The sequence below is a fragment of the Pogoniulus pusillus genome, chromosome 36 (assembly GCF_015220805.1).
Source record: "Pogoniulus pusillus isolate bPogPus1 chromosome 36, bPogPus1.pri, whole genome shotgun sequence".
Lineage (NCBI taxonomy): Eukaryota > Metazoa > Chordata > Aves > Piciformes > Lybiidae > Pogoniulus > Pogoniulus pusillus.
In genome coordinates, this window is record NC_087299.1 from 10,386,058 (window position 1) to 10,410,590 (window position 24,533).

Sequence of the window (24,533 nt, forward strand, 5' to 3'; positions counted from 1 at the left end):
TTTCCTGGCAGTTTTAAAAGACAGCAAGTTTTATGGCCAGTTAGTGCCAATCGAAAGCTATGGAAAGTGACACTTTTTATGTGCAGAACATCTGGTGATCAGTGTCTTTGGAGAAGATTTTTGGATAAAGGATCGTCTTTGAGAAGTTTGAAGTATTATTTTGTTCTTCCTGCTTTTTATTTGTGCCATGGGATAAAACCTGTGTGGCCTGCATCCTGGCTCAAAGTGTCCAACAGTTCAGGTTAAATTCGGCCTTTCCCTTTACAAAGCTGCTTGTCCAAAGTGTCTGTGAGCAGGCTTGGACTGCAGTGTGGAGAAACTCTTTGGGTGAGACCAAACAAGAATGGCGATGCGTTGGGTGGGAAGAACTGCTTTGCTCTGGATGTGATCTCTTGTGTGTGCACACTGAGAAGCAAACTGACACACTGGTGGTAGCTTTGGTGAGCCTTTTCCAGGAGAAATGACTCAGCTGACTGAGAACCCTGGAACAGTGCAGCAACTGCACACAGCGAGAGGTGGAAGTGGACAAGTGACCACCCTGGCAATTACACTTGCTCTACAGCATTCCTGTTTTGCTGACTCATTGGGCAATGAAGTGAAAAGGGAATCTAAAGTGTGGTATGCAAAATGTTGTCAGAAGCACAAACTGGAATTAGAAACAAGCATTTATCATGAGATGAAATGAAATATGATGCTGACCTGGTTCTTGAGTGGGTAGCATGTCAGGAGAGCAGGCACGGATAGCCCGTGTATCGTCCCATGTATCACCATTGGCCTCTGAAGGAGAAAAAATGGGATGTGGGCTTGCAATTAATGCCTTCAGTCTTGACAGAAGGCTGACTACATCTCCCTCCTCTATAGGTGAAGTGATGTTGTTGTGTAGAATATGTCAAATAATGCAGAGTTAGACTTGAAATTCCTTGGCTGTCTATCCCCAGGGAGGGAAAGCAGGATTGTTATGTCCACGGGAGATGGCCAAGGAAGCAACTGTAGATGACTGGCATCAGTTCAGCAGATGCAAACGTGTTACCCCCCAGAGCTGTTGGCTGTTTGCCCTGCACACAGGATGGCAGGCTGAGTGAACGTGGAACACGGAAAGCCTGTGGGGTTCTAAGCAAGGAGGAGCATTCAGATCCCAAGTGCGGTCACAGGTGACCATGGCAGAAAATGAAACTGGCTGACTGACTGCTGGGAGGAAATGCCCTGTGGAAGTAACAGTCCTGGTGGAGATGATGTTAAGAAGCACAGTTAGTCTGCCCTGCTCTGGACACACTGTTAGGATAACTTCAGGAACTGGATTAGGTCTCTTTAGGCTTTTTCTCAGGTTCTCAGTCTACAGAGAAGTTCTAAGGAGAGGGGTGGAGGAGACGAATAATTTCATTCTCCCCCAAAAAAAAATCAAACCGGAAGACCTTAAGTCTTTGAGAGAGTGAAGGCTGGGGGGAAGGGGAATTATCTGCTAAAAGTATTAGTTGTTTAATAAAGCGCAGTTGTCCTCCAGATGAACCCGCCAGTGACTCTGCGATTGGGGTCATTCCAAGTTCATGCTGTGGACTTTTGACTGCCTTCTGTGTCTGTGAAAACAGCCGGCAGTTCCTGCAGGGATCACTCATTCAAGCCTGTAACACAAAACTATTGCCAGCGGGCACCTGCTGGTGCCGCTTCCCAGGAGGTCCTTGGGGGAAGCTCGGCGGGGCTGTGCCGCGGGGGCTCCCCGGGACACTCGGCTCATCGGGCAGCCGTGCCGGCCGCGCCCCGCGGGGCTCCGCGCGTCAGCCGCCCAACGCGCCCCTGTCAGGATGCATTAGGAAGCCTCGTTAACGATGGGATGTGAGCTAATTAAAGCCCCTTTGCTTGGGTTGCGTGATATAAAGAGGGTGAAGAGTCTCAAGGATCCCGTATTTGTGCGGTAGGAAAGCTGCTGCCTCCTGCTCGTCAGTAATTTAGAGAGGGTCAAAGTTTATGTCTCCCTTAAAACGAGAAGCTGATTACAGCATTTTGCTGATTTAGTGTTCGCTAAATTAAAAGCGTGTCAGTTCTATTCTTAGTCTATTACCCGTGTCTCTCTGCACAGCCTGGCCTGGTTACAGTGCAGTCTGGACTCAGCCTGAGCTGTCCTTTCTGCTTTGGATTGTATTGAAGAGCTGGCCATGTGTGAAGGGGGTCTGTAGCATAGAAGTGTAACTGACTCCACAGACTTTTACCGCTTAAATACCTGAGAACTCCCCAGCAGAATGGCAGAAGCGATGATGAAATGCTTTGTGGATTAACTTCAAACAGGTCTCTTAGATCTGACAGCCACAAAGCTGCTGTGCTCCCAAACACCTCAAGTTCAGTTGATAGTCCCAGGGTAGTGCCCAGCTGAGCACAGGGATGTGCAAGGAGGGAGCTGTCTGCTGAGTGATGTGTCCGTTGTAAATCTAATACCTAAAGAACCATCAGCATGTCATGGTAAGAAGAGAGCTTAGTGATGTTTCTATTAAACTCGTAAAAAGTTCTTTTAACCATTCTGTGCTGTATAAAAATATGCATTTGGGGGAAGAGAATGTCAGTACTTCCCAGCTAAAATTTCCTACCTCTGTATTTATTAGGGTTTTACTGCTAGGTTCACACTGTGCACCAACTTGAGATGTTGTTTCCTCTCAAGCTGGCTGTGCTGTGATGCAGGTTGCTTCTGTTGGTAGGACATCAGAAGGAAGGTAAATGTCAAAGGAACAGAGGAGAGAAAAATGATGTTCCAAACTCAGTGTTCCTGCTTTAGGCTATGAGGAAGAATGTATTGAACAGAACTGGCATTCAGAAACGTGGTGACCACTGCTTGCTCTTTTCCTGTGCAGCCTTTGTTTCTTCTTCCCAACTCTGCTCTTTGATGTGGACAGTTACTGTTGCAACTGGAATGACTTTAAATCATCATGGCTGGGAATTTTCATGTTTGTAAAATGTGAGAACTGAAAAGGGTATAATTCTCCATTTTCATGAGAGTTTCTCACTTAAATCATTTTAAATGCTCCATCCTGCCTTGCTGAAATAAGAATGCAGCTTGTGCCTTGGGCTCTGAGAGCCAGCTTTTATTACTGGAGATAGAAGTATGAACATCATCAGTGTGGGGTGTTCAAGGGTTTTTGAAGGGTGGTGGTCCTGGGGTGAGAAGTGAGCTCTGCAAAGCAGAGATGAGAACTGAGTAAACTCTGCCACTTCCAATTTAAATGCAGTTCCTTGTGAGGTTTGCACAGGAGTTCTGACTGCCCTGTATTTAATTTTGTCACCTTCTCCCTCAAAATTCCATCTCGAAATGTTCTTCTCTGCTCAGTCAATAATATTTGTAAATGTACCATTCTCTGGTGCTAGAATTACAATGGAACGTTTGGACTAAAGTCATAATTGTGTATTTATCCTTTTGGGATGTCCTTGGAGAACCAGGCAGTGCCAAGAGCTTAAAAAGACTAAAAAGATTACTTAAACCTTCCTTGCATGCTGTGTGCTTCATGCATCTGGCTTAGAGGGAACAGCAGTACAAAGTCTAGAATTAGTTTTCATTTGCTTCACCAGCCTTGCTGCCTGGCACGAGCTTCAATTCGCAAACACTGTACCCGAGTGGTGGTTTTCTTCTGTGCTTGAAACAGCAAAAGATACAGCCAGTGGTAAAAGCTGTTTGTGGCAAAACTTAATTACTGAGCCTTTAAAAAGGAAAAGAAACGCACAGGGTAGCTCCAACCCTCAAACCAGAGCAGATTAGTTTCTTGTACAGGTACAGTTCCAGCTGCTTTTGCAGATGGTGGTAGATGGAGGGTGAAAAGTAAAATACCCACCCTAGATGTGTAGCTTATGTGCAGACTGGCTTCATTCAGTAACACGTTGGTGACCTCTGCGCAGCAGGTAACTTGTCTTAGCTGATACCTTCCTGCAAGATGTTACATTGGTATCTGAAATGGGGGAAATGCAGAGATAAAAGACCAAATCACTAGTATTTTTTTTCAGCAGCAAGTAGACAAGAAGCTCATTATGAAAATTAGGATGGAAGAGGAGGGGGGCTGGTTTTATCAGTCCCTTGATTAGTTTCATGCTTGCTCCTCAGACTGTTGTATTTAGTTCTGTTGGCATTTACATGGTCTTACCTAGGCTTTGAAGTTATCAGGTCACACCGTATTAGCAGAAGCTATGGAAGGCAAGGGTGGGTCTCGCTTTTGTTGGCACCTTTGTTTGTCTGGAGACTATTTTCTGCATGACCAGGTTAACTGCTCAGTAAACTCTGACCACTGCCCTTCCATGACTCTTACTATCATCTCGGGATCTCACACTGCACTTCTCAAAGAGGGCATCAAAAAGCAAGACATTTGGGGTGGAAAAGGCAAGGCTGCTTTTGTGCTTTAACTTGTTCAAATCTCCCTTCTCCCAGTTTAAGCTGGACTTAAATTTCCAGTGCTTCCTCACGTTTCTGATCCTGAAGCCATTGCTGAGTCATTTTTTTTTACTACAGCGATTACAATCTACACAGAGTGGGCATAAGGTGTGCAGGTTGTTAGCTGGGAGTGCTGCTTTTATCTTGTTTCTATAGGTAGATGCAGCTGGCTTTGCTGAAACAGGCTTCAGAAACCAGGCCAGGGAAAGTTATTTCTGAGGTGCAGAAAACAGCGAGGTTAAAACTCTCTGATAGCGTTTATCTCACTGGTGGCATTACCTGTGCTGGGTGATGTGAGAGGTGAAGTAGATCCTTTCAGATCACAAATCAGGATAAGCTGACACTAAATCTTTACTGCAAATTAGAGTCTAAACATCACAGCAGAAAGCAGTGATTGCTGACATGCCTAGCAGACCTTACTACGACTTGCTAGTGCCTGGGAGACGTTGCTGTGGTTTTACCTGCACTGGCATTTTACCTCTTCATTGGGAACCTCGAGCAGATCACCTTCTGTACCTCAGAGCAGGGAAAGTGCTGCAGTGCTTCCCAGACAGATGTGGTTGAGGAGGGGCCTGTTCACATGTGTTCCCTTAGCTAACCCTCTGTTTAGGTACAAATGGTACAGATGGCTACAAAGGTTTGGCTTCAGCCTTTGTTAAATGAGGACAGAAAACAAACAGTGCTAGGGGAGCGGGGAGGAGGAGATGTGTCAAAATTATTTCAACATGAAGTTCACGTTTGGTTATTAATGTGTCTGATTTTGGTAGTTAATCTGGGTCGAGTTTAGATTTTGTCACCTGAGTCAGGACAAAATGGAAACACTTCATGGTACATTTTGTGCTTTAGAATCCCTAAATGTGACTGTTTACAGCTGCAGTTCAGTAATGTAAAATGTCTCTTTCATTTGGGCTTACAGCTAAGTATGACTTTTAAATTGTGCTTGTGACCTTTGTCTTCTCCCCCCCCACTAAGACAGTAACTTACTACTGCACTGGAATGCTTTCTATATGCTAGAACAGAATTGCTGCTGACTATTAGGTGTCAGATTCTGCTCCACAGAGACAGTAAGGTCCAAGGAAGGACTGGATTGTATTCCTGAGGAACACTGCTGTAGTGGGGGTGGCCACTTTAGGCAGAGGGGGTAGCTGAACCTGTAAGGAGAGCTGACCAGTTTTGGTCAGTATTAATAACCAGTTGGCCAATCATGCACTGATTTCACTTTCAAAGTGTCATCTTGAACAATCATTTCCAGGCCTTGACAGATTCCTTGAGGAAGTTTGGCATTTTAAAATCCTGTTGGGCCTTTTAATTATTATAGCAACTGCTCTTAATCCTCTCAAAGTATTTATCCAGGAAACCTCCCAGTCTTAGCCACAGCTAATAGATAGCTTCAGGTTGGTTGCTATTTCTAGGGTAATTAAAAAAAAGCCCAACCACATCTACGTGAAGTTCACCAAGAGGTCAGAAGTAATTCAGTCACTGATCACCATGCTCTGCTTAGTGTCTGCAGGACTGAGTCACAAGAAGGGTCATGGGATTCAATTTTTGTTCATGCTGTTAAGGTCTACTTGTTTAGATAATTGGAGCCATTGGGAAAGTTTGTCTCTGAGCTGAAGAGAAGGACCTAAAACTGGGACATGATGTTAGAGACAGCCTTGGAAACAGTGACAAAAAAAGGAGGGGAACTTTGTCACTGCATCGGGCACAGAAACTGAACTGTTTGTTTCTTTCGTAATCTTCAGTGTATTAGAATTTCACACCTGGGTTGTTTTCTGGTGCACATCTCACAGAAGGGGTTTATAACACTCATTTAAGGAGGAAGCTGTAAGAATGCCGATGCTAGCTGAGGGAGGTTCAGAAGGTAACCAACTACGCAGTCAAAACGTAGCTATTTTTTGGAGGTTATCCCAGGGAAATGCCTGCTTGGAATTTCTTTCTAGAGTAATATCCCAAATACGAGGTAAAGTTTTAGGGGTTCTGTCAACTTCTCTTGCCTCCCTCCACCAAGCTTCTGTGTTGTATCTGATTATCTCAAACTAAATGTCAGCAGATCACAATAGATCATTTTCATTTGGTGCTTACACTCAGTAATGGTCAGAGTTCTCAGACCAAATCCTGTTTGAATTAGATGTTCTCATTTATCTGTTACTATGTCTTAAGTCTTTCCCCATACTGATGAAGGTAAGGAACAAAAGTGCTCCACGCACCCACTCAGAACAGCTGTGCTTTCCAGTCTGCAGTACCCGCGGACTCATCACCCCACGTGCTGCAGTGAAGGTGACCTGGCTCCCCCCCTGCTCTTCTCACCACAGAGCCACTTCGACGCTGTGCTACTAAAAAGAATTTAATTAACTCTGCAAATGTTTTGGTTTCAGGACAGGCATATTTGCCTCGAAGCTTTTCACATAGCTTTGCAGAACAGCAGCTCTGGATCTAAATAACATTCTTAGGAGTTTTTGAAAGGTTGAGGTTAGGTCACTGGCACTTCTCTTGGAACATCTTTCACAGCCATCATTTGCTTTGGCTTCATCACTGCCATTGGGCACCTCCAGAGTTAGGTTGCAGAAGTGCAAGCACAGGTTGAGGTACTTCAGAGCCTTCTGCATGGCAAAAAAGGCAGAATGACTGCATGTGTGACAACATGACTTGTAGAAATCCATTTCACAGCTGGAGTCTAGCAGTTGCCTTCAGTTAATTTAGGTAAGAGAACTCTCTTTTGTTCTTTCAGTCACAGAACAGGTTGTTCTCTTACAGTTCGCTGGGACCTTGTCAGATGGCTTGGGAAAGACAATGGATAACAGGCACCAGACGGAACGGGAATACATTCGCTACCACGCTGCAACCAGTGGAGAACATCTTGTAGCTGGAATCCATGGACTTGCACATGGTAACCCTGAGCTCGAATTTGAACTCATTTCTCTCTCAAAAGTAGACTGAAAAGAGCAGTTTGTGTTACTGCTGGGTGATTATTTGAAGCCAGGGAGGTGGAACTATCATAGGCTTTGTGTTTGAATGCTTGCAGGTTGGGAGGAGGATTGTGAAGCTGACAGAAGTTACCTTTAGGAATGAAGTCTTCTCACATGTGACTGTAAAAGCTTTTGTTGGAAATTAAAATACAGTTTCAAAGCAAATTCACCCAAATCTTCAGGTTTTTTGTAGAGGTATAAAATACCACACAAACAGTCTTCTTGAGAGCCAAGCTGGGTTGTAGCTTTCTGATTTGTGTTTTCAGTTCAGAAAGGTGAGCATCTTAGAGTCCTGAGCGAAACCAACACTGCACCCCTTGGACTGTTTTGTAAAGCAGCAAATTTATGTGCAAGGCAGTGCAGTAATCTTCATCTGGCCAGAAGCTCACATCGATTTACTTCATGATTTATCTGTTGAGGAAAGTTAAATCAATAAAGCCAAGTTTAAATCAAATATTTATATTTTGTATCATCTTGACTCAGTTTGTTTAAATGTCATTCGTTGAGTGCAACTGTTGCAGCCTGTGTAAAGATCAGCTGGCTTGCACTAAACCGAAAAACCTTTGCTATGCCGAACTGAAGACTTCATGCTGGGCTTTTGTCTTAAGTGACACTGCAGGTATTTAAATGGGCCCTGAGAGGAGTCTCTGACAGCAGTGTGCTGTAAAGGCCGATAGAAATTACACTGGCAGAAACTGGGGTTGGAGTAGATGCCCTCTAAAGGTGCCTTCCCACCCGCAGCACTCACGTGAAATGTAGGCAATCTGAACTATGTCTGGCTTTGCTGAAAAGTCCTTTAATAAAAGCACTTCACTGTGGCTTATTACCCAGTAATTAAATAGTTTTAAAGATTAAAATATTTGTCTTTTTCCAGTGGGGAAATACATTTTCTGTTTTCTGTCTCAAATGGTGCAAGCTTATGTGGTAACAGAGTTTTGTCACACTGTCAGTAACCACTTCCCCTCAGGAACAGCTGAGGACTGTTTGTGTAAATACAGCTGGGAAATAAACGGGGATAGGAGAATCTTAGAGCATACATCTTCCATAATGGATTCAGCCTTTTTCTGTGGGGTATGGCTGGCTGCATCTGCCTGTGTACGCAACGTATACAAAGTCATCAGCTAATGTAATCAGTTCTGGAGCAGGTTTTGAGTTACATGAAATGCACAGTGTGTTTGTCCAGCTCCACAGTAAACCATTCAGGCAGCCAGCATCAGCAGTGATGCGGCTCCGTAGCTCTGAGAAGCAGTGCTGCTGGCCTACTTTGCTGCTCTTGTCTTTGCCAGGTATCATTGGAGGATTGACAAGTGTAATAACTTCAACAGTCGAAGGTGTGAAAACTGAGGGAGGTGTCAGTGGCTTCATATCGGGCTTTGGGAAGGGGCTGGTTGGCACAGTAACCAAGCCTGTGGCTGGAGCTCTGGATTTCGCATCGGAAGCCGCACAGGCAGTGAGGGACACTGCGACTCTCAGCGGCCCCAGGTCAGTGCTGCAAAAACCTGTTAGAGTACTTGCTGCAATTCCTGATCTGGTTATCTTTCCTTACCCAAAGAAACAGTAATTTAATCAAGTTTACTGTCAGTGTCATTAATGGTACAGCTCGTTTTGTCCAATTCTTTAATAGGTGTTGATACTGTAGTGAAAAGCCACAACATAACAGAAATTACTAAGCTACAATGCCAGATAAAAGCAAAATAGTTGAAAGGCTACATGTAATGAGATAAAACTTCTACTATGGAATCCTTATGCAGAGTTGAAATGGAAGAGCTCTCCCTTCTCTACCTCCAGCTTCCTCTTAGCTGTGTAGAAAAGCAGCTCTTCAAAGGTTTGAGGCCTTGCACCACTGGTATGGAGTCGTTATCTAATAATGTTCTTTTGGTACAGCAGCAGCAGTGGTGCAGGTTTACCTGCCGAGTGGTATGTCTGTGGATGTTAAGTGTCACCACACCAGCACAGATGTTTTGGCTTCCTTCCTCTGTTCAGTTACCAGCACAATGTGGTCTCTACAAAATAACAAGGATTGTTTGAAGTGCATGAATGTTCTTTAGCCCCTACAACATGGGCGTAGGCAGAGCTCTAAAAACACTGCCCTCAGAGAAGGTTCTTTTCGTGGCCAAGAGTTTACTTTCTATGAGCAGTACTGTGCCAGGAAGTCCTTTTGGAGGTACATGAGCTCCTGCATGCTGAAGAAGTGAAAGAAAACCCTAAGTAAATTTTATTGTCAGCAAGCTTACAGAAAAATGTTTGCAAAATGCTGGGGTTTCTGCTTGTTTTGTCTTGCCATTTGGCTTTTCCATTTCCTGTGTCTTATTACACCACACTTGGACTCCTGAACTGTCTACCATCAGTGCGTCAGTAAAGAACAGTAAGTCTGGTGAAGTGAAAGTGAGGTGCAGGAAGCTTTGAAGAACAAACCTAGGTGTAATTTGTTGTACAAATGAAAGTGCTTACAGTAAATACCTTCTGTGTTTGGTACAGAGCTGGGTTTGTAAAACCAAGAAGTCAGGGATCGCAGGTTGGTAAGCACACGGAGTTTCATCAGAGCTCTTAAGTGCATCCCTGAGAAAATATCTTATGTGCCTTAATTCCATGACTGCAGACTGATTGGCTTGAAGATGGGGAGCAGCACACCTGGCTACACCATCAGCTGAGCCCTGTTGTTGTTAGTTTGTCTCAAGGTACACATACACTTAATTCGTATTTCTGTGAGACACAGCCTGTAGCCAGTAGCCACAATGTTATCAAAAGCTGACAAACCTGATAGCAACTGGGAGAGGAAGGGCTTCCAACCACCTTATCTCTAGCTTGTGTTTGCCTACGTGGTATATTTCACTTTGTTAACTGTCAGTTAAGAGATGAGAATAAGACAGATGAGCTGAGCTTCATTTCAGCTTCCACTAGGTTCTGAACTACTACTGCCACAGATGAGCACTGTGAAACTATTTTAGTGTCTACACATGCTGCAGAGCTGCTGACCTAGCAGCCCTCTACAAGGCAAAAAAAAGCCCAAACAACCAAGATAGACCTTTCTGAATTACTACACTTTTCTAGTCTGCAAAATCTGACCAGAACCTTTTTTAGATAAATAAATGTACTTGAAAATATGCAGATGATGTAGGAGAAAAATCCCACAACAAAACCCACACTACCACCTGTGTGGGTGGTAACCTTGCCCTCGTGCTTTGTTTGGCAAGGAATCTTTTTCATGTACTTACATGATGAAGCAACCAAATTGTTCTTTCAGGGTCTAAAAAAAAGGCAACAAAGGGTTTGTACATTTTTCAGGCTGCTGTGTACCAGTATCCCCCTGCTACATTTGTTAACTGTTCAAATATGTGTGGTTTGGAATCCAAGTAGAACAGTGTTCCAAACCCAAGCTGCTGGCTGCAGTTGAATATTCTGTTTGAGCATGCTGAGCCCTGTCGACTCTTCCAGGCAAAGTACAAAAACAGCTAACCCTGATGAGCAGAAGTTCATGGCAGTAACTGATCTCAAGTGTAGCTCTGAACAGCTGAAGAATGTGGTAAGAGCCATCTTGACCTTATGGTGAGGCTGACAGCACGTGTGTGAGTTTCTGGTACTGGTGCAGAGTGGAGTCAGCCAGTTAATTACAGCTGCATTTAAATAGCATGATCCATAACTGTGGATTGTAGGCCCCTTGCAATTCTCTGATGACATAGAGTGAGCTTTTAAAAGTCCTGGACTGAATCTGCTTGATCAGTTTGGAGTGAGATGAATTTTAATGGAGGTTGTAGTTTTTCCTAAAAGACATGGTCTGACTCCAGCCAAGTTACTGATCTGAAGAGCAGGGAGGACTCTAGCTGCTGGTCTTGTGGCCATGCCACAGACATCAGATATGTTATCTGTACTGGGGCTCCTGCAGCAAGCACAAACCATGCGTATGGACATGGAGACATATGTGCAGCTGAGGTGCAGATGGTGGCTCTGCAGCTCACGATGGTAGTTTAAAAGATGATATGTGCAAAGTACAAGAAAAGAGTTGTTAACTCTGATTTTTAGGCTGGACTTCTTCAAGGCTAGGCTTGTTTACTTATGTAATCTCATAATTAGGCTTGTCAGTTGTGACTAAAACTGCCTTAATACTTCTAATTTGCACATAGTTGAGAGCATAAAATAGTCACTGACAATGCAGCATACTTCTAATTTATAAACAGTTAATGCCTGTGACTTGATACCTTTTTCTGAGTGGGTTTTATGTGTTCCAAGTACTCTGGTGTCACATACAAGAGTGCTGATTATTTCCATATTTGTCATACACTGCCAAAAGTCTTACAGACCAGTTTAAAACAGGAAAGCTGTTATGTCTCTAGATATGCTTGGAAAGCTCTCTCCTAGAAACGTGGTTTAAGTCCTAGTGCAGCACAAGTAAAGAACATTTATATTTAGATGTGAGTCTGACTTAAGGAGTGCGGGAAACTGCCGTTATGGCTTTCTCTCGAGCTTCTGCCAGGTCAGTGCAAGTTTAAGATTACTGAACTGCTGCTGCAAGGGTTTGTGCTCTGCACTGACAGTCGGGGTATGAAACTTGGGAGCAAGGAGATAACTTCGTGACCTGCCCAGTCCTAATGAGTTCTGTCCGGGAACTGGGCTGTTAGTGAACGGCCGTTGGAGACTGACAGGCCATTAGCGGCCACTAATGCTAAAGCTTAGCTGAAGAATTTCTTCTGTTAGATGCGATTTCAGTTGGAAAGTCAAAAAATGAAGAGTGTGAGTGTCAGGGACGCTGGGAAGCAGAAGTGCTTCCCCACCTAATTGCAGGGAACACACTACCTTGGCTGACACACTGCAGAGAGTTTACTCTCACGTTTTAAATACTGCCTGAACCCCTCTGTATCTGTCCCAAATCCTGTGCTGGCCTTGCAGTTAGCTAGGTCTGATTTCAAGAGTGAGTTGTGTGTGGGCCATTGCTCTGGTGAAGGAGGCATTGTTCCTCTCCTGGTAAGGCCTTCCTAAGATTTTCCTAGAATCCAGAGAGAATACTGAGCGAGTTGTGCAAATCTGGGAATGTTGCACATGAGACAGTTCTGCTGATTTGTCAGTCTGATCTGTAAACTCGGGCAGTGTCTTCTTTCATATCCTCTGTTCTTCCCCAGTGGGATGAGAGGTCTTCACAATGAACTGTTTTCTCAAACGATCTGTTTTCTTTTGAGCAACTTTGTCCATTTTACTCCTGGTGGCATCATTAAGTGGCTGCAGACATTGGCTGTTCCTCAGTGCTAGCTGTACCTCCCACCTTCGGTCACTGCTGAGCTTGCTTTTATGAGTTTACATTCTTCTGCCATTAATCCATCCAGATTCTTCCATGGCTGCTGCTGCGTTACTTTGAAATCCCCCCCAGCCTCTAAGTTCCCAGCAGTGTTGTGTGAAAAGGGACTGCCAGGGCCCTGTTCTGTGACAGGCTGTGCTCTGCAGCTCATCCCAAGCTCTGCTGCTTGTTCTGCTGCCATAGCATGCTGCAAAGTGATGTCCAGCTTTCAGCTCACTCTTTTTCCCCAAGAAGCTTTTACATTTTATTTGACTGCTGTGCAGGTATCTCCTTGCCATTCTGTAATTGTGATCTGGGTAATTTCTCCCCAGATGAGCCAGGTTGCAATTTTGTAGGTTGAATCCCATTTAATTTCCTGCTGTATCTTTCTGACCTCTTCAGCTTCTTTAGTACTTCACTGTCCTCACTGGAGTTTTAAACACCTCTTAGCTTGTCCTCTCCAGATACAATTTCACATGCTGCTTTTCTTAGGTCCTTGAAGATAAGCAAGCCCACACAAGTGTGGTTTCGTGCCCACACATCTTGCAGTATCTCAGCAACACTTCTCCCTGTTTTAATACTTTTCTGTTACCAGACTCACCTGCTCAGTATTTTTGTTGGCTTTTAACTGAGCACAAATAATTCTTCGTGGTTCTGTTGGAGCTTCTGTTCTCTTCTGGAGATAGCTGCTCTTGCTTGTTGCATAAGTGAAGGTAGCTTTGTGGGGCAGAAGGGCAGTTCCCCAAACTGCAGCCCTGTGACTCTGAGTAGGGAGAACTCCATCTTGAAACCTTAATTCATTTTCTGAAAATTCACAGCAGCTATTTTAGTTTCTTAACTGGAAGGAGCCAATAATTCACAATCTATGACCTAAAATGAGTTCTGACGAAATGAAGCTACCCTTAAGAATGCACAGAGAACAATTCTCTGTTCCTTTTGCTTATTCAGAGTGCTTCTTGCTGCCACAGGATGCTTCAGGCTTATAGTTGTGACTGCAGCTCCTTTTACAGCTTTCTGTAGCAATGATTTGGGTTTTTTTCTTGGCCATACTCGGAATTCTTTTGCAAAGGAATGGGTTAGGAAGTGCAGCCTTTCCTGGACTGCACACAAGTGTCTCTAGTGCTGCATGTCAAGAAATTAATACAGCTTTTGGTCAGAGAAGTCTCAAGGCATGGTTGCATTTGACTGGGAGTGGAATCCTGTCAAGATTGCTTTGCATATTCTCCACTTTGCTTCCCCTTAAAGCTCTATGGAAGGAATTCAAGCAGTTGAGTCATGTGGTTACTCTTGTGGAGTTCCTTAAGTCGTTAGAATTGAGGATGTAGTGCACTGCTGCCCCACATCTCACTGCACTTCTGCATCTCAATGTCCTGTAGTTAAGACTTTAGTTAATAAAATCTAGCATTTCATATCAGCAAGAAGTTCTAGATGGTTTGAATTGCAATAGGGAGTGCTAACTTTGCATTAAAGCTCATGTAGCTTCCTGTGTTTAAAGCCTTTTTTCACTTTACTGTGGCAGAATCTATTCCTATTCCATTAAAACGGAACAAAAACCTGGTGTAAGCAAACAGTCTCTGGTTCAACAAAAGCCTGCTGCTAGAGCTAGCAGCTTAAGTGTGATTTCACTGCGTACAGCAACTGTCGCAAAAGGTGTGAGGAAAAGGCATCATGGTTCATCAAGCCAGGCTGGCACAAAAGGAGAGATGGCTGAAGGCAGCCACCGTGGGGACACCACTTCAAATGCAACCCTTCCAAAGCAGGGGGAAGCTGCTGCTGGTCAGGCCAGGCAGACATTTGCAGCAGGTGAGCTCTTCCAGCAAGGCTCCCTCCAGCGAGGTTCTCTCCAGGCATCACAGAAGCCTGGTGTAGGCCACCAGAATGTAAGCAAATATGAACTTCCTTCTGAAAACCAGCTGGGAAGTCCTTTGTTGGTTGATTGTACTGCTTACCCTTGATGTGACGATTCAGAGGACTGCATTTGCTCCTCAAAATGGAACTCCTGTTCGTAGCTTTTACAGCATTACTGTTTGCTAGAGGGATGCAGCTAGACAGGGAGAAATTCTTCTTTTCCTTTAGAAATAATTGTATTTCTGGAGCCTGCCAAGTTGGTCACGCCTCACTCCAGATGAATTTGCCTTTAGACCATGTTAGCAGTTTCTTTACACCCTTAATTTTGTGACCTGTATCGAGGGGGCTTTTAATTTCCATTTAATAAAGCTTTGAGTAGAGAATGTCTGAGCATAGCCAGAGGTGGATGCTTTTCCATTTCGAGACCAAACACCAAGCTGCAGGAAATGCTCATACACAAGGCGCTCTGCTGCCAGTACTCTTGCTTCTTGGTGGAGTTAGGGTACGGTGGCATCAGGCCCTCGGAGGTTGCTGCATGTGTTTACAGCGGTGGGAATGCTAAAGCACGTGTCTGGACAGGTAGCACTGTTTGCACTGGCAGGTTCTATTTTCAAGCTCAGAGATACAGCACTGCTTTAAAACTGACACCACTCCTGAGCAGGACTGGATGCCAGATGAGGTTCATATTTATGCAGTAATTACAGGCTTACTTGAAAGCAAAGGACCTTGGGGCAGGCTATGTGCTGAGGTCCTGCTGGGCTGCTTACCTGTTAGTAGACAGCTTTCCTTTATCATTAAGGGGGAGGTTTTCTGTACAGTCCTAGTCTGGAGGCTGTAGATGGGAGCCCAGGGCCTGCTGGGATGGGGTTTTACACTTGTGCTGTCCTTTTGCCCTTCCACTGAACTCTTTTCATTTCAGTCATGAGCAAACAGTCAGTGCCTGAACTAACAACCCTGCAATCCTCCAAAGCACGCCTCGCTTACAGTACCAAACAAAGGGAGGCCCGCGTGGGCCGGCCCAAGCCAAGGAATGCAGCTTCGGGGTTCTGCTCCATAAATTTAACCAGCACGACAAAAAGGAGATAATATGAGCCTGCGTGATGATCTGAAAGGGGGAGGTTTGTGTCCCATTGATTGCGGTCTGGCCCACTGCCAGGCCCCGAGCCTGACCGACAGTTGAACCATATCGTTAAGGCGTGTAATACAGCTCAAGTCTTGTACAGCAGCCAATGAGTACATATCCAGAGGGCAAAAGTTTATAAAGAGTCGAGGCTGTCCTCTTTAACCCTCTCACACTGCATGTAATATATACTGCTGCCATTCAGAAATAGGCACACTGCTGTTAAAAATGTAAACCTTCAGCTCCCTTTACGTGGACAAAGCCCCACGTGTGCCTGATTCCCGATGTGCAGCAGATTTATAAAGTGGTCCGAGAAGAATATGCAAAACTGATTTGGTTTCTTCCCCCCCTCCCCCCCTTACAAAACAAAATCCAACCCACTGTTTTTTTCCCCTCGGTACTGCTTTATCTGTAGTTAACTTCTTTGTTCAGAGATGTCTTGTGGGCTGTTCTACAAACTCGTTCATGCAGATGGAGCTGTTTATTGCCTTGATGTCACCTCATTTGGTACACCTCATGTACTGGTATTTTTATAGATCATTTTTTCACTTAATATTGCTGTTAACATGTGCGTAAGTACAGCCAGTTGATTTGACTTGCTCTTGCAACTGCTGACTTGAAAAATCAAAACAAACTTCCCAAGTAGCTTTTCCTTAGGTGAAGTCTGTGCTAGAGGACTTTGCTGTGCCTGCTGCAGCCGTGGTTGTACCTAGCAGTGATGTCCTGGTGCTGGGCAGGGGGCACTGGTTTGCGTTGTCTCCCCAAGTGGATTTGCTTTCCTAGAAAGGTAGGACTCTGCACAATCAGAAATGTTTCTGTGGCACTCAGAGTAAAGTGACTGTGTTTGCATTTACAACAAGGCATTGCCTGGCATGCAGGGATGGGTTTTGATAGGACTCTTACAACCATGAGCACAGAAATAAGACACAAATGCTTTGTCTGCTACCCAGCCCTGCCTGTCAGCAGACTGTTCAGAAGTTTAAAGAACTCACTCTGTGCACCAGGGCATGATAACATTACGGCCCTGGGCGCTAAGCTCCTATCTTCAAGATAGGTCTTTGCAAGAAATCCCTGCTAAGAACTCTTTTGCTGAATGAGAAGGTGAATTTGAGCCCTTTTCAACACACTGGTGCGACAGGACACTAAGGTGACTAGGTTGGTCTGGTCATCCCTCCGTGACCGGTAAAGGACAGAGATCAGAAACGCTGTGGCAGCGTTACTCTGCTTAAAGTTGGCGCTACCAAAGTGCTTGGTAAACTTTGTTTGCTGCACAGCTACTGCAGTCAGAGATGGAGTGGGTGCTAAAGGCTGACCACTGTTGGTGCAGAGTATGATTGATGTCAGTGCAAGGCAGCTGCCTACTACACAGCCACATGCACCTTACGCAGCCTGTGGGCTTGAAAAACAGATGTCCTGAGAGAGTGCTGTTTGGATGGGTACATCTGCTGCTCTGCTGGGCTGAAAATGCTTCTTGATGTCTTATTAAGCTCTTCTCGCTTCCTTTTGAACTTGGAGAGGTTGTATGTAATCATAAACCAAATGAATAGTCTTCAGTTTTGTTTTGATCTTACTTACAAAAGGAAGGGGCAGGGGGGAGAAGAGCTACATCTCTGAGGAGTTGGCAGAAACAGTCTGAATGATAAACAGTTGCTTCTTCAGCATGCTGTAGTACCCCTCAAAGTGTATTGGGTCTGATAAAGGTCTTGAGCGCCTGAGCTGGTAGATCCCTCAGAAGAGGCGGGATTTGACTGCAAGTGGGAGGTTTTAACCCTAGGCACCGTTTATTTGCATGTTTCTGCCTGAAACTAGCATATTGGGAGTGCTCTTAACAAGCACAACATACTCCATGCGTTTGCTGGAGTAAACGGTGCATGTAAGCTTCCTCAGATATGCAGTCAGCAGGGAGCTGTCTGGCTCATGATTTTACACATTCTTGTATCTAGCGCAGACATTCTAGTGCCAAACCCAGCACTCAGGCTGACTGCACTGCCTGTGCATTTGAACACACCTTAAAAGCATCTGTGTCTGAACCGGTGAGCGAATTCCAGCACAGGGCCCTGCCAGATCTCTGGGCTCAGGCCTCATCTCTTCCAGAAATGATCTGCCTGTTGAGAACTGCAGCCCCAAAGTCCAGCACTGGGAAGGAGGCAACTTTGCTTAGCCTTTGAATGGAGCAGTGCTGTGTGCCAGCAGTCAGCGCAGAACGTGTGGTCCAGACTGCCAGGGGTTCTTCTGGAATCAGGCCCAAGTCCTTTAACGTTCTCAGGCGCAGAGAAGTAGCACACTGTCCCCGTGTGCTCAGGGGCTGCCCGGGACACGCCTGCTTCATGCAAGGGCGCAGCACTTGAAACGAAAGCAGCACATCAGCAAGGAAAGTGCAAGCAGTGCGTTCTTACTATTTGGCGAAGGCATGCTCTGACATCTCAAAAATGGTACCGGGACCGGCTCAGGTTTGGCCTCATTTCTTAGCCTGCTGGTGCTGAGCTACGGCTGCCGCTTCTGGCTCTCATGGCTGGACCTGGAGGTGAACGTTGCCTACAGGCCATGGATCTGGCACTTCTGCGTCTGGTTTACGCTGCATCCTCCCACTGCATGACTGTCAGACGAGTACTGCCTCTGCTCTGTGACTTCGTCTGCACGGGATGACGACACTGAAGTCAGGGCTGAAGTGGAGCACCACCAGCAGCTATTTCAGTTCTTAGGTATTTAATGTAGAATTGAGGTTGGAAAAGATCTCCAAGACCACCAAGTCCAACCATTAACCCAACACTGCCAAATCCACCACTCAAGCATGTCCCTAAGTGCTTCATCCACTTATTTTTTGAACACTTCCAGGGATGGTGATTCCACCACTTCCTGGGCAGCCTGTCCCAGGGCTTAACCACACTTTCAGTGCAGGAACTTTTCCTAGTATCCATCTAAATATGATAGAAGGTGTAAAGCTGTTCCTCCTTTACCAGATTAAATCACATCTCACTGTCTGAAGAGCACTAAAGCCCCTGAAGACAAAGAACTCCCTGTGTTTGTGCACCAGACCTTTTCCAGAGCCAAGTAAAGTAACAAGTTTGATGTTGTTTCAAAATACTAGCAGCAACTGAATTGTTTCATAGGCTTCTATTACCTGCCAATTTTCCCTTGTTTGAACTAAGGTTATTTTATACTTAATTCAAGGGGATAAAGATTGTTCCCAGGCTGGAGGTCTGTATGCCAAGTGACAGCCCAGAGCAGGCTTTTATCAATAAATTTAATGTAAAGCTGAAAAAACAAGTTTACAATGGAAACACTGACAGAGGGTGAGCTGCACCAGAACCAGTAAGTTACTCTTTTAAATGGGTTGGAATGATGAGGCTGTTAAACTGGAACACCTTTATGAAGCAACATGATGACAGCTGATGGAAGTTCTGGCAGAAAGAACTGGGTCTAGCTGAAGGAAATGATTACTGGCACTGGGGGGAGAGCACTGTGGCCAGAGATCTCTGTAGAGGCCTTGGGAGGCTCCCTGGTGTTTGCCAGCCAGACTGGACTTGGGGATCTGGTGGCAGGCAGACTGAAGTCTCGGTGAAGCACCTGTTCCATTAAAGAATAGTTTCAGGAGCCTTTATCAGCCACAGAGTTTTTCCTTGCTGCTGCTTTTCCCTGAGGAGAAATTGCTAAATTTCCTAAAGTTGTTTTATTCTGAATGTGATACTGAGGAAACAAAAAGAGGCAGATTTGTCTACAAAAGCAGAAGTGCAGTGTTTGGCTTTTCAACTGTCAAAGTTTGATACCTTCCAAGTTTTTATTTGATAGATGTTTTTGTCAGAGCAGCCTAAGTAAATGTCAGGAAATCTTTTAGGTCCAACAGACTCAAAGCTATGTAATGGTTACTGTTCTGAAAGCCACTGGATACTGATGCAGCTCAGCAAGAACAGATCTGTGTACTTGGCAGTGCAAACCTGCAAGGGTGCCCAGTGGGGTGAAGGAGCAGAATAAGTCTGTCTGCAAAATGTGGTGTCTCTTGTCCAAGTTGGTAAATAATTATCCCTGACAGTCCCTGAACAACTTCTGTACATCAGTGGCTCTGAGGACAAAACTTCTGGCTTTAAACTGGCCAACTGACTCACAAGAATTCTGTTAGGCCAACCAACTAACACTGCTCACTGGTTCTGGTGTGCACACAGTCATCTGAAGTGACTCCAGAGTTCAGCTTTGCCTGAACAGTGAGGAACTGGAGTCTGTGCCTCAACCTTCTCACACCATTTCCAACCTCTTTGTGTCTTCATTCAGCAGCACTCCTCCCTGCTGTGACTAGCAGACGTGAGGGCATTTCTGTCTTGTATTGCCTTTGTGTGCTTATTAAAAAAGAATCAGCAGAGCTGTTGAGTGCATGTTTAATGTGACACAGATGTGGGCACACCACCGTTCCTCCTGCTTTACACATCTTCAGCTTTTTGTGTTTCATCAGTGTTGCTTGTTATTTACAGAGCGTAACTTGAGACAGCAGAACACACTCTTAGATTAAAAACCATCTAAAACTGTGTTCTACTGTGGAATGTTTTTAGCTGTCCAGACCAAACACACCAGTTTGCCAGGGGGTGATGGACTAAATCAGAAAAAATTCTGCTTGCATGAGTGGCACTGAGTTGAAAAGGAGCTGCTGACCTTATCACTGAAATGAGAAGTGTCTTTTATCACTAGGACTAACGTTTTCATATGGAGCAGCATGGGGACAGCAAGCTCTTAAGTAATTCCACTTAAAAACAAAAGCACAGCCTAGAAACAACCACAACCCAACCCTGAGCTCAGAAATTGCCAAGCCTTCCAGAAAGTCACTGTGGTGCCCACTACTTCTGTAGGTACTGCCCTGCCTCTGAGCCAGACCTCGGAAAGCAGTGTTCACCCATGTCCTGATCTCTAGGGAGCAGGTCTAACCAGAAGGCCCTGCTCTTTCATCCTTACACAGCATTCATGCTTGCAGTGCTGTAGCTACTCCTCCTCAGAGTGCTTTAGAGGAAAGGGCACAGTTGAATGTTTACCTGAAAGATGGTTGATGTGAAAGCAGTAATGCAGCACTGCTGCTGCTCCCACGTGGATCGTTACCTAACTGTCCTGAGCACCTAACAGGACAAGCTATTGACTGGCCACTAGTTAATTAAGAAATACATTGTGCTTCAGAGCAGCTTCCACTTGCTGCAGAGGTGCTGCAGAGGTTTAACAGCCCATGCAGGCTTCTTGGGTAAGTGAAATTTTGCCGTTTAACTGCTTTTGGCAGTTAGGAAGTAGGGCAAGCAGCAAGATTGGAATGGCGCTGGATGGAAGCCTTTGGGCTTTCGCATCTCCTGAAGGCAAATGAGTACTTTTGTTGACTACTTTGTAAGAAGCTAATAGGTAAAAACAGGCACTTACTGTTACCTCTGTGGTAGACTCAGAAGGACAACAATACTGTTGTGTAAGTCTGTAACTGTACCTGACACAAGTGAATCCCTCTTATGTGTCAGAGGCAAGAAAGGTGATTTGCTCCAGAGGTACAGCGCTTAATAGCCATACTTGAACCAGCATTCAGCTGTTACTCAGTGGATACACAGACACAGGTCAGGTTGCAGAAATCATCTGTTTCTCCAGTGCTCAAGCTGTTCTGATTTAGAATGCCACCGAAGGAAGAAGGCAGTTCTAAGGCGCTGCACTTCTTGCAGATGACAGAACTGAGTGCCTTTATGCAGCACATTACAGTTTTTATGCTGGCATTTTTTTGCTTGGATGCCTAACATATTAACTAACGAAGGTCTAACCAGAAGCAGTGCAGCAGGACAGGTGAGGCAGTGACAACATCTGCAGCAGAGGTGAAACTGAAAATCTGACTGATGACACTTTACTAGTAATGACAACAGCTCTTGCTGTGCCTCACATTCTTTTAGTCGGTGCATTTCCACTTCTCATTTCATCCTCCCTGCTGACAGACTGACTCCCTCCTAGCATAACCATAGCTCAGCTGAAGTCAAGAGGGTTTTTTTTGTCTCTCCTGAAGATTGTCTCTAAGGGGATCAGTAATAAGCAATACTTCTGAGACAGTGTAATTTGTTAGGCAGGACAGGTCTGCAGGCCTGATTAACACACAGTATCACACACGGTATCATCAGGGTTGGAAGAGACCTCACAGATCATCAAGTCCAACCCTTTACCACAGAGCTCAAGGCTGGACCATGGCACCAAGTGCCACGTCCAACCTTGCCTTGAACTGCCCCAGGGACGGCGACTCCACCACCTCCCCGGGCAGCCCATTCCAGTGTCCAGTGACTCTCTCAGTGAAGAACTACCAGACAGTCACAACGTTATCAAAAGTACCAAGTGGCTGGTGTCTTGTGTCTGCTGTGCTGGAAGCCTGTATCCTTGGCTTCTACACCTGGTCTGCAAAATACCTTGTTGATAGCGGACAGAGCGAGGACAGCTGAAGTGCATCGAGAGGCCAGTCACCCAGTGCAGAGCAGCACAGAAGGTATTAAGTCGGCAATGACATCAAAGAGCCTCTTCCAGTAACATTTACTGCAGCCAAGAAAGGGACAAAAAATTGGCTGTCACTATTAAAAGGCAAGAGTGTGAAAAATTCAAAGGCAAGCAGGTTTTAAAAGGTGCATGGCTTTCCCATCTGAGACAGCACTGCTGAAAGGGAAAGGTGACGAAGACCCAGGGCTCCAGAGAAAGCACCTGCAGAGAGCAAAGCTTTGCAGGCGTGGACTCGTGTCTGCAATTGCCCAGCGACAAGCCTAAAAGAGGAATGCCTTCTTAGGGGGGACTTTTTATTTTCCTGTCTTGATCAAACAAGGTCAGAGCAGTTCTTTGTACAATATCTTTACAGAGAACCAAGATGAGCAGTAGAGAGCACTAATCAAAAATGGTACATTTGGCCTGAAAAGTGAATAATGGAAGCAGCCTGAAAGAGCTATAAAGAAGCATGCAGCAGACCCAGACTGATGCTGCTGGGAAAGGACAGAGAATAAAGCAGAGCCAGGCAGCGTGCAACATAATTCTTCATGGGTTGGGCATTTCAAAAGCCTGAAGGAATCCAGAATATTATTTTTTAACAAAATAGTGCTAAGGGAGGAACCTGCAGTTCTTTAGCACTGTGACCAGCAGCAATCTCTGTGTGTCTTAGGCCACGTGTGTGTGTGTTTATTACTGTCATTTTTTTAACAGGTGCTCAAAAAAGGTGAAGTGCAGTGCATCCTGCTTCTCTTAACTGCATGTTCTTATTTCTGTAACCCTTCCATTTCCAAGCTCCTGGCACTGTCCATCAATGTGAGTTCCATCCAGGTTGATACTCTCTTCTTTTCTGTTCAGAAGTGTGAATAAACAGTCAAATCAGTAAATCTGCTGATAATTGACCCCAAAATCTCTGGACAGTATGTCTGGTTCAGGTTCCCTCTCCCTTTTCTTTTAGCACGCTGTCCCTTGATAGTAGAAGAAAACTAGGAGCTGTTTCTCTGGAAAGTAAAACCATATGGCTCCAGAACTGGAGTAGGACAGCAGCTCTGTGCTGTCTGTGTGAAGATGCTGTATTTTCAAAGGCTCTGCCATGGTCTGCATTTCTAAATAAACAACAGGTTGTGTGCCGCCAGGTTTAAGTGGCAGGAAAAGCACTGCTGGTGCACTAAGTTCTTGTTCTGCATCTGTCTTGCATAGGACACAAGCAGAGAGAGTGAGGAAGCCACGCTGCTGCAGAGGACCTCAAGGGCTCTTGCCCTGCTACTCAGAAAGTCAAGCAGAAGGACAAGAACAGCTCTTCAAGCTGACGGACAACGTCCAAGATGAGTTGTAAGTACTTAAAGTCGTGCTGTTGCTGCATGTCTTTGGCAAGAGGGACTGAAGCTGCCTTATGCACAGGCACACACATTTTGCTGCCTCTGCACCGGTCACCAGCACAGCATGGGCACCTGCTGACCTGTGCTCAGCTGTCCTGCAGGGGCCACCGAATGCTCCAGGACCTTCAGCTGCCTGGGAGGAAGCCCTTGTAATCTGCGACTTGCTTGTGATCCTGGGATCTTACACTCTTGTTACCTTGTTTCCATCTCATTTAAGAGTCTTTATACGTACAGGGTCTGACTTTTAAGGAGGGAGAATTGAAAGAGAGCTATTTGTGACCAAAAAAATCCTGTCAGCTTTTAGCAGCTGTACCCTGAGAGCAGATGAGGGAACTTTTGTCACCGAGTCACACTGTTCCTTCACTGGGACTTGAACCATTAGGAACATCATTCAACGAGGAAACAGTGTTTCTTGACATGGAAAAGAAGTACAAAATTATGCCTCTGACTTTTATCCTCCTATCATAATCAGAACCACATTTAAAGACCTGACTATTTGCATATTTTCCTTCAGAGTTAAATCCATAAAAGGGGGTTTAATACCTTGCTCTACTGTTCTAACTAAATGTTTCCACATTTTTTTCCACTTAGGCTCACTGTTTCACTTCTGGAAAATATTGTGTAATTACTTCCTGATGTTGTTAAAAACCCTACAAAATCTCCAGAGACCTGCTTACTTCTACTTTGTTCTATTGGATCATGTTTCATTTAATTTTTCATTTTATTAATTTGAGATCTTTCTAGCAGTGTAGAAGTTTAGGTTTAACAAAAAGTAGTACCTTGAAGTAGTGTCTTAAAAGGTTAAATACCCATTTTGAGAACTAAGGCCCAGAAGAAAGTAACAGTTGGCATGAGAAAATGGGTAAGGATGCATGACTCAGACTTAGGTACAAAATTTAGAGCTTGGACTACAAATTAGCTAATGTTTCTGTGCTTCACCACTAAATCACTGACCTCCTTTCCATTCCTCAAAACATATACATGACACCACCACAAATATTGTATGGAAACCGAGATGGATAATCTGCTGCTCTTGGCGAGAAAACAGAAACCCACTGAACTTTATGGCAGCTTTCAGTGCTTCAGCTCTCTCCACAGA

The 24,533-nt window shown here is 44.9% G+C and overlaps 1 protein-coding gene across 7 annotated transcripts in view; it reads left to right on the plus strand.

The window, feature by feature from the left end:
- Positions 1-24,533, plus strand: part of VPS13D (vacuolar protein sorting 13 homolog D) — a 100,427-nt gene that overhangs the window by 71,466 nt on the left and 4,428 nt on the right. For 6 of the 7 annotated variants that reach the window (XM_064172185.1, XM_064172188.1, XM_064172187.1 and 3 more), the window contains 3 exons: positions 7,154-7,286; positions 8,652-8,847; positions 23,256-23,387. In XM_064172185.1, the coding sequence (XP_064028255.1) occupies positions 7,154-7,286; positions 8,652-8,847; positions 23,256-23,387 (461 nt within the window). Of the gene's footprint in view, positions 1-7,153; positions 7,287-7,421; positions 7,820-8,651; positions 8,848-23,255; positions 23,388-24,533 lie in introns of those variants that run through there. The other variant, XM_064172191.1, reaches the window with a different exon arrangement.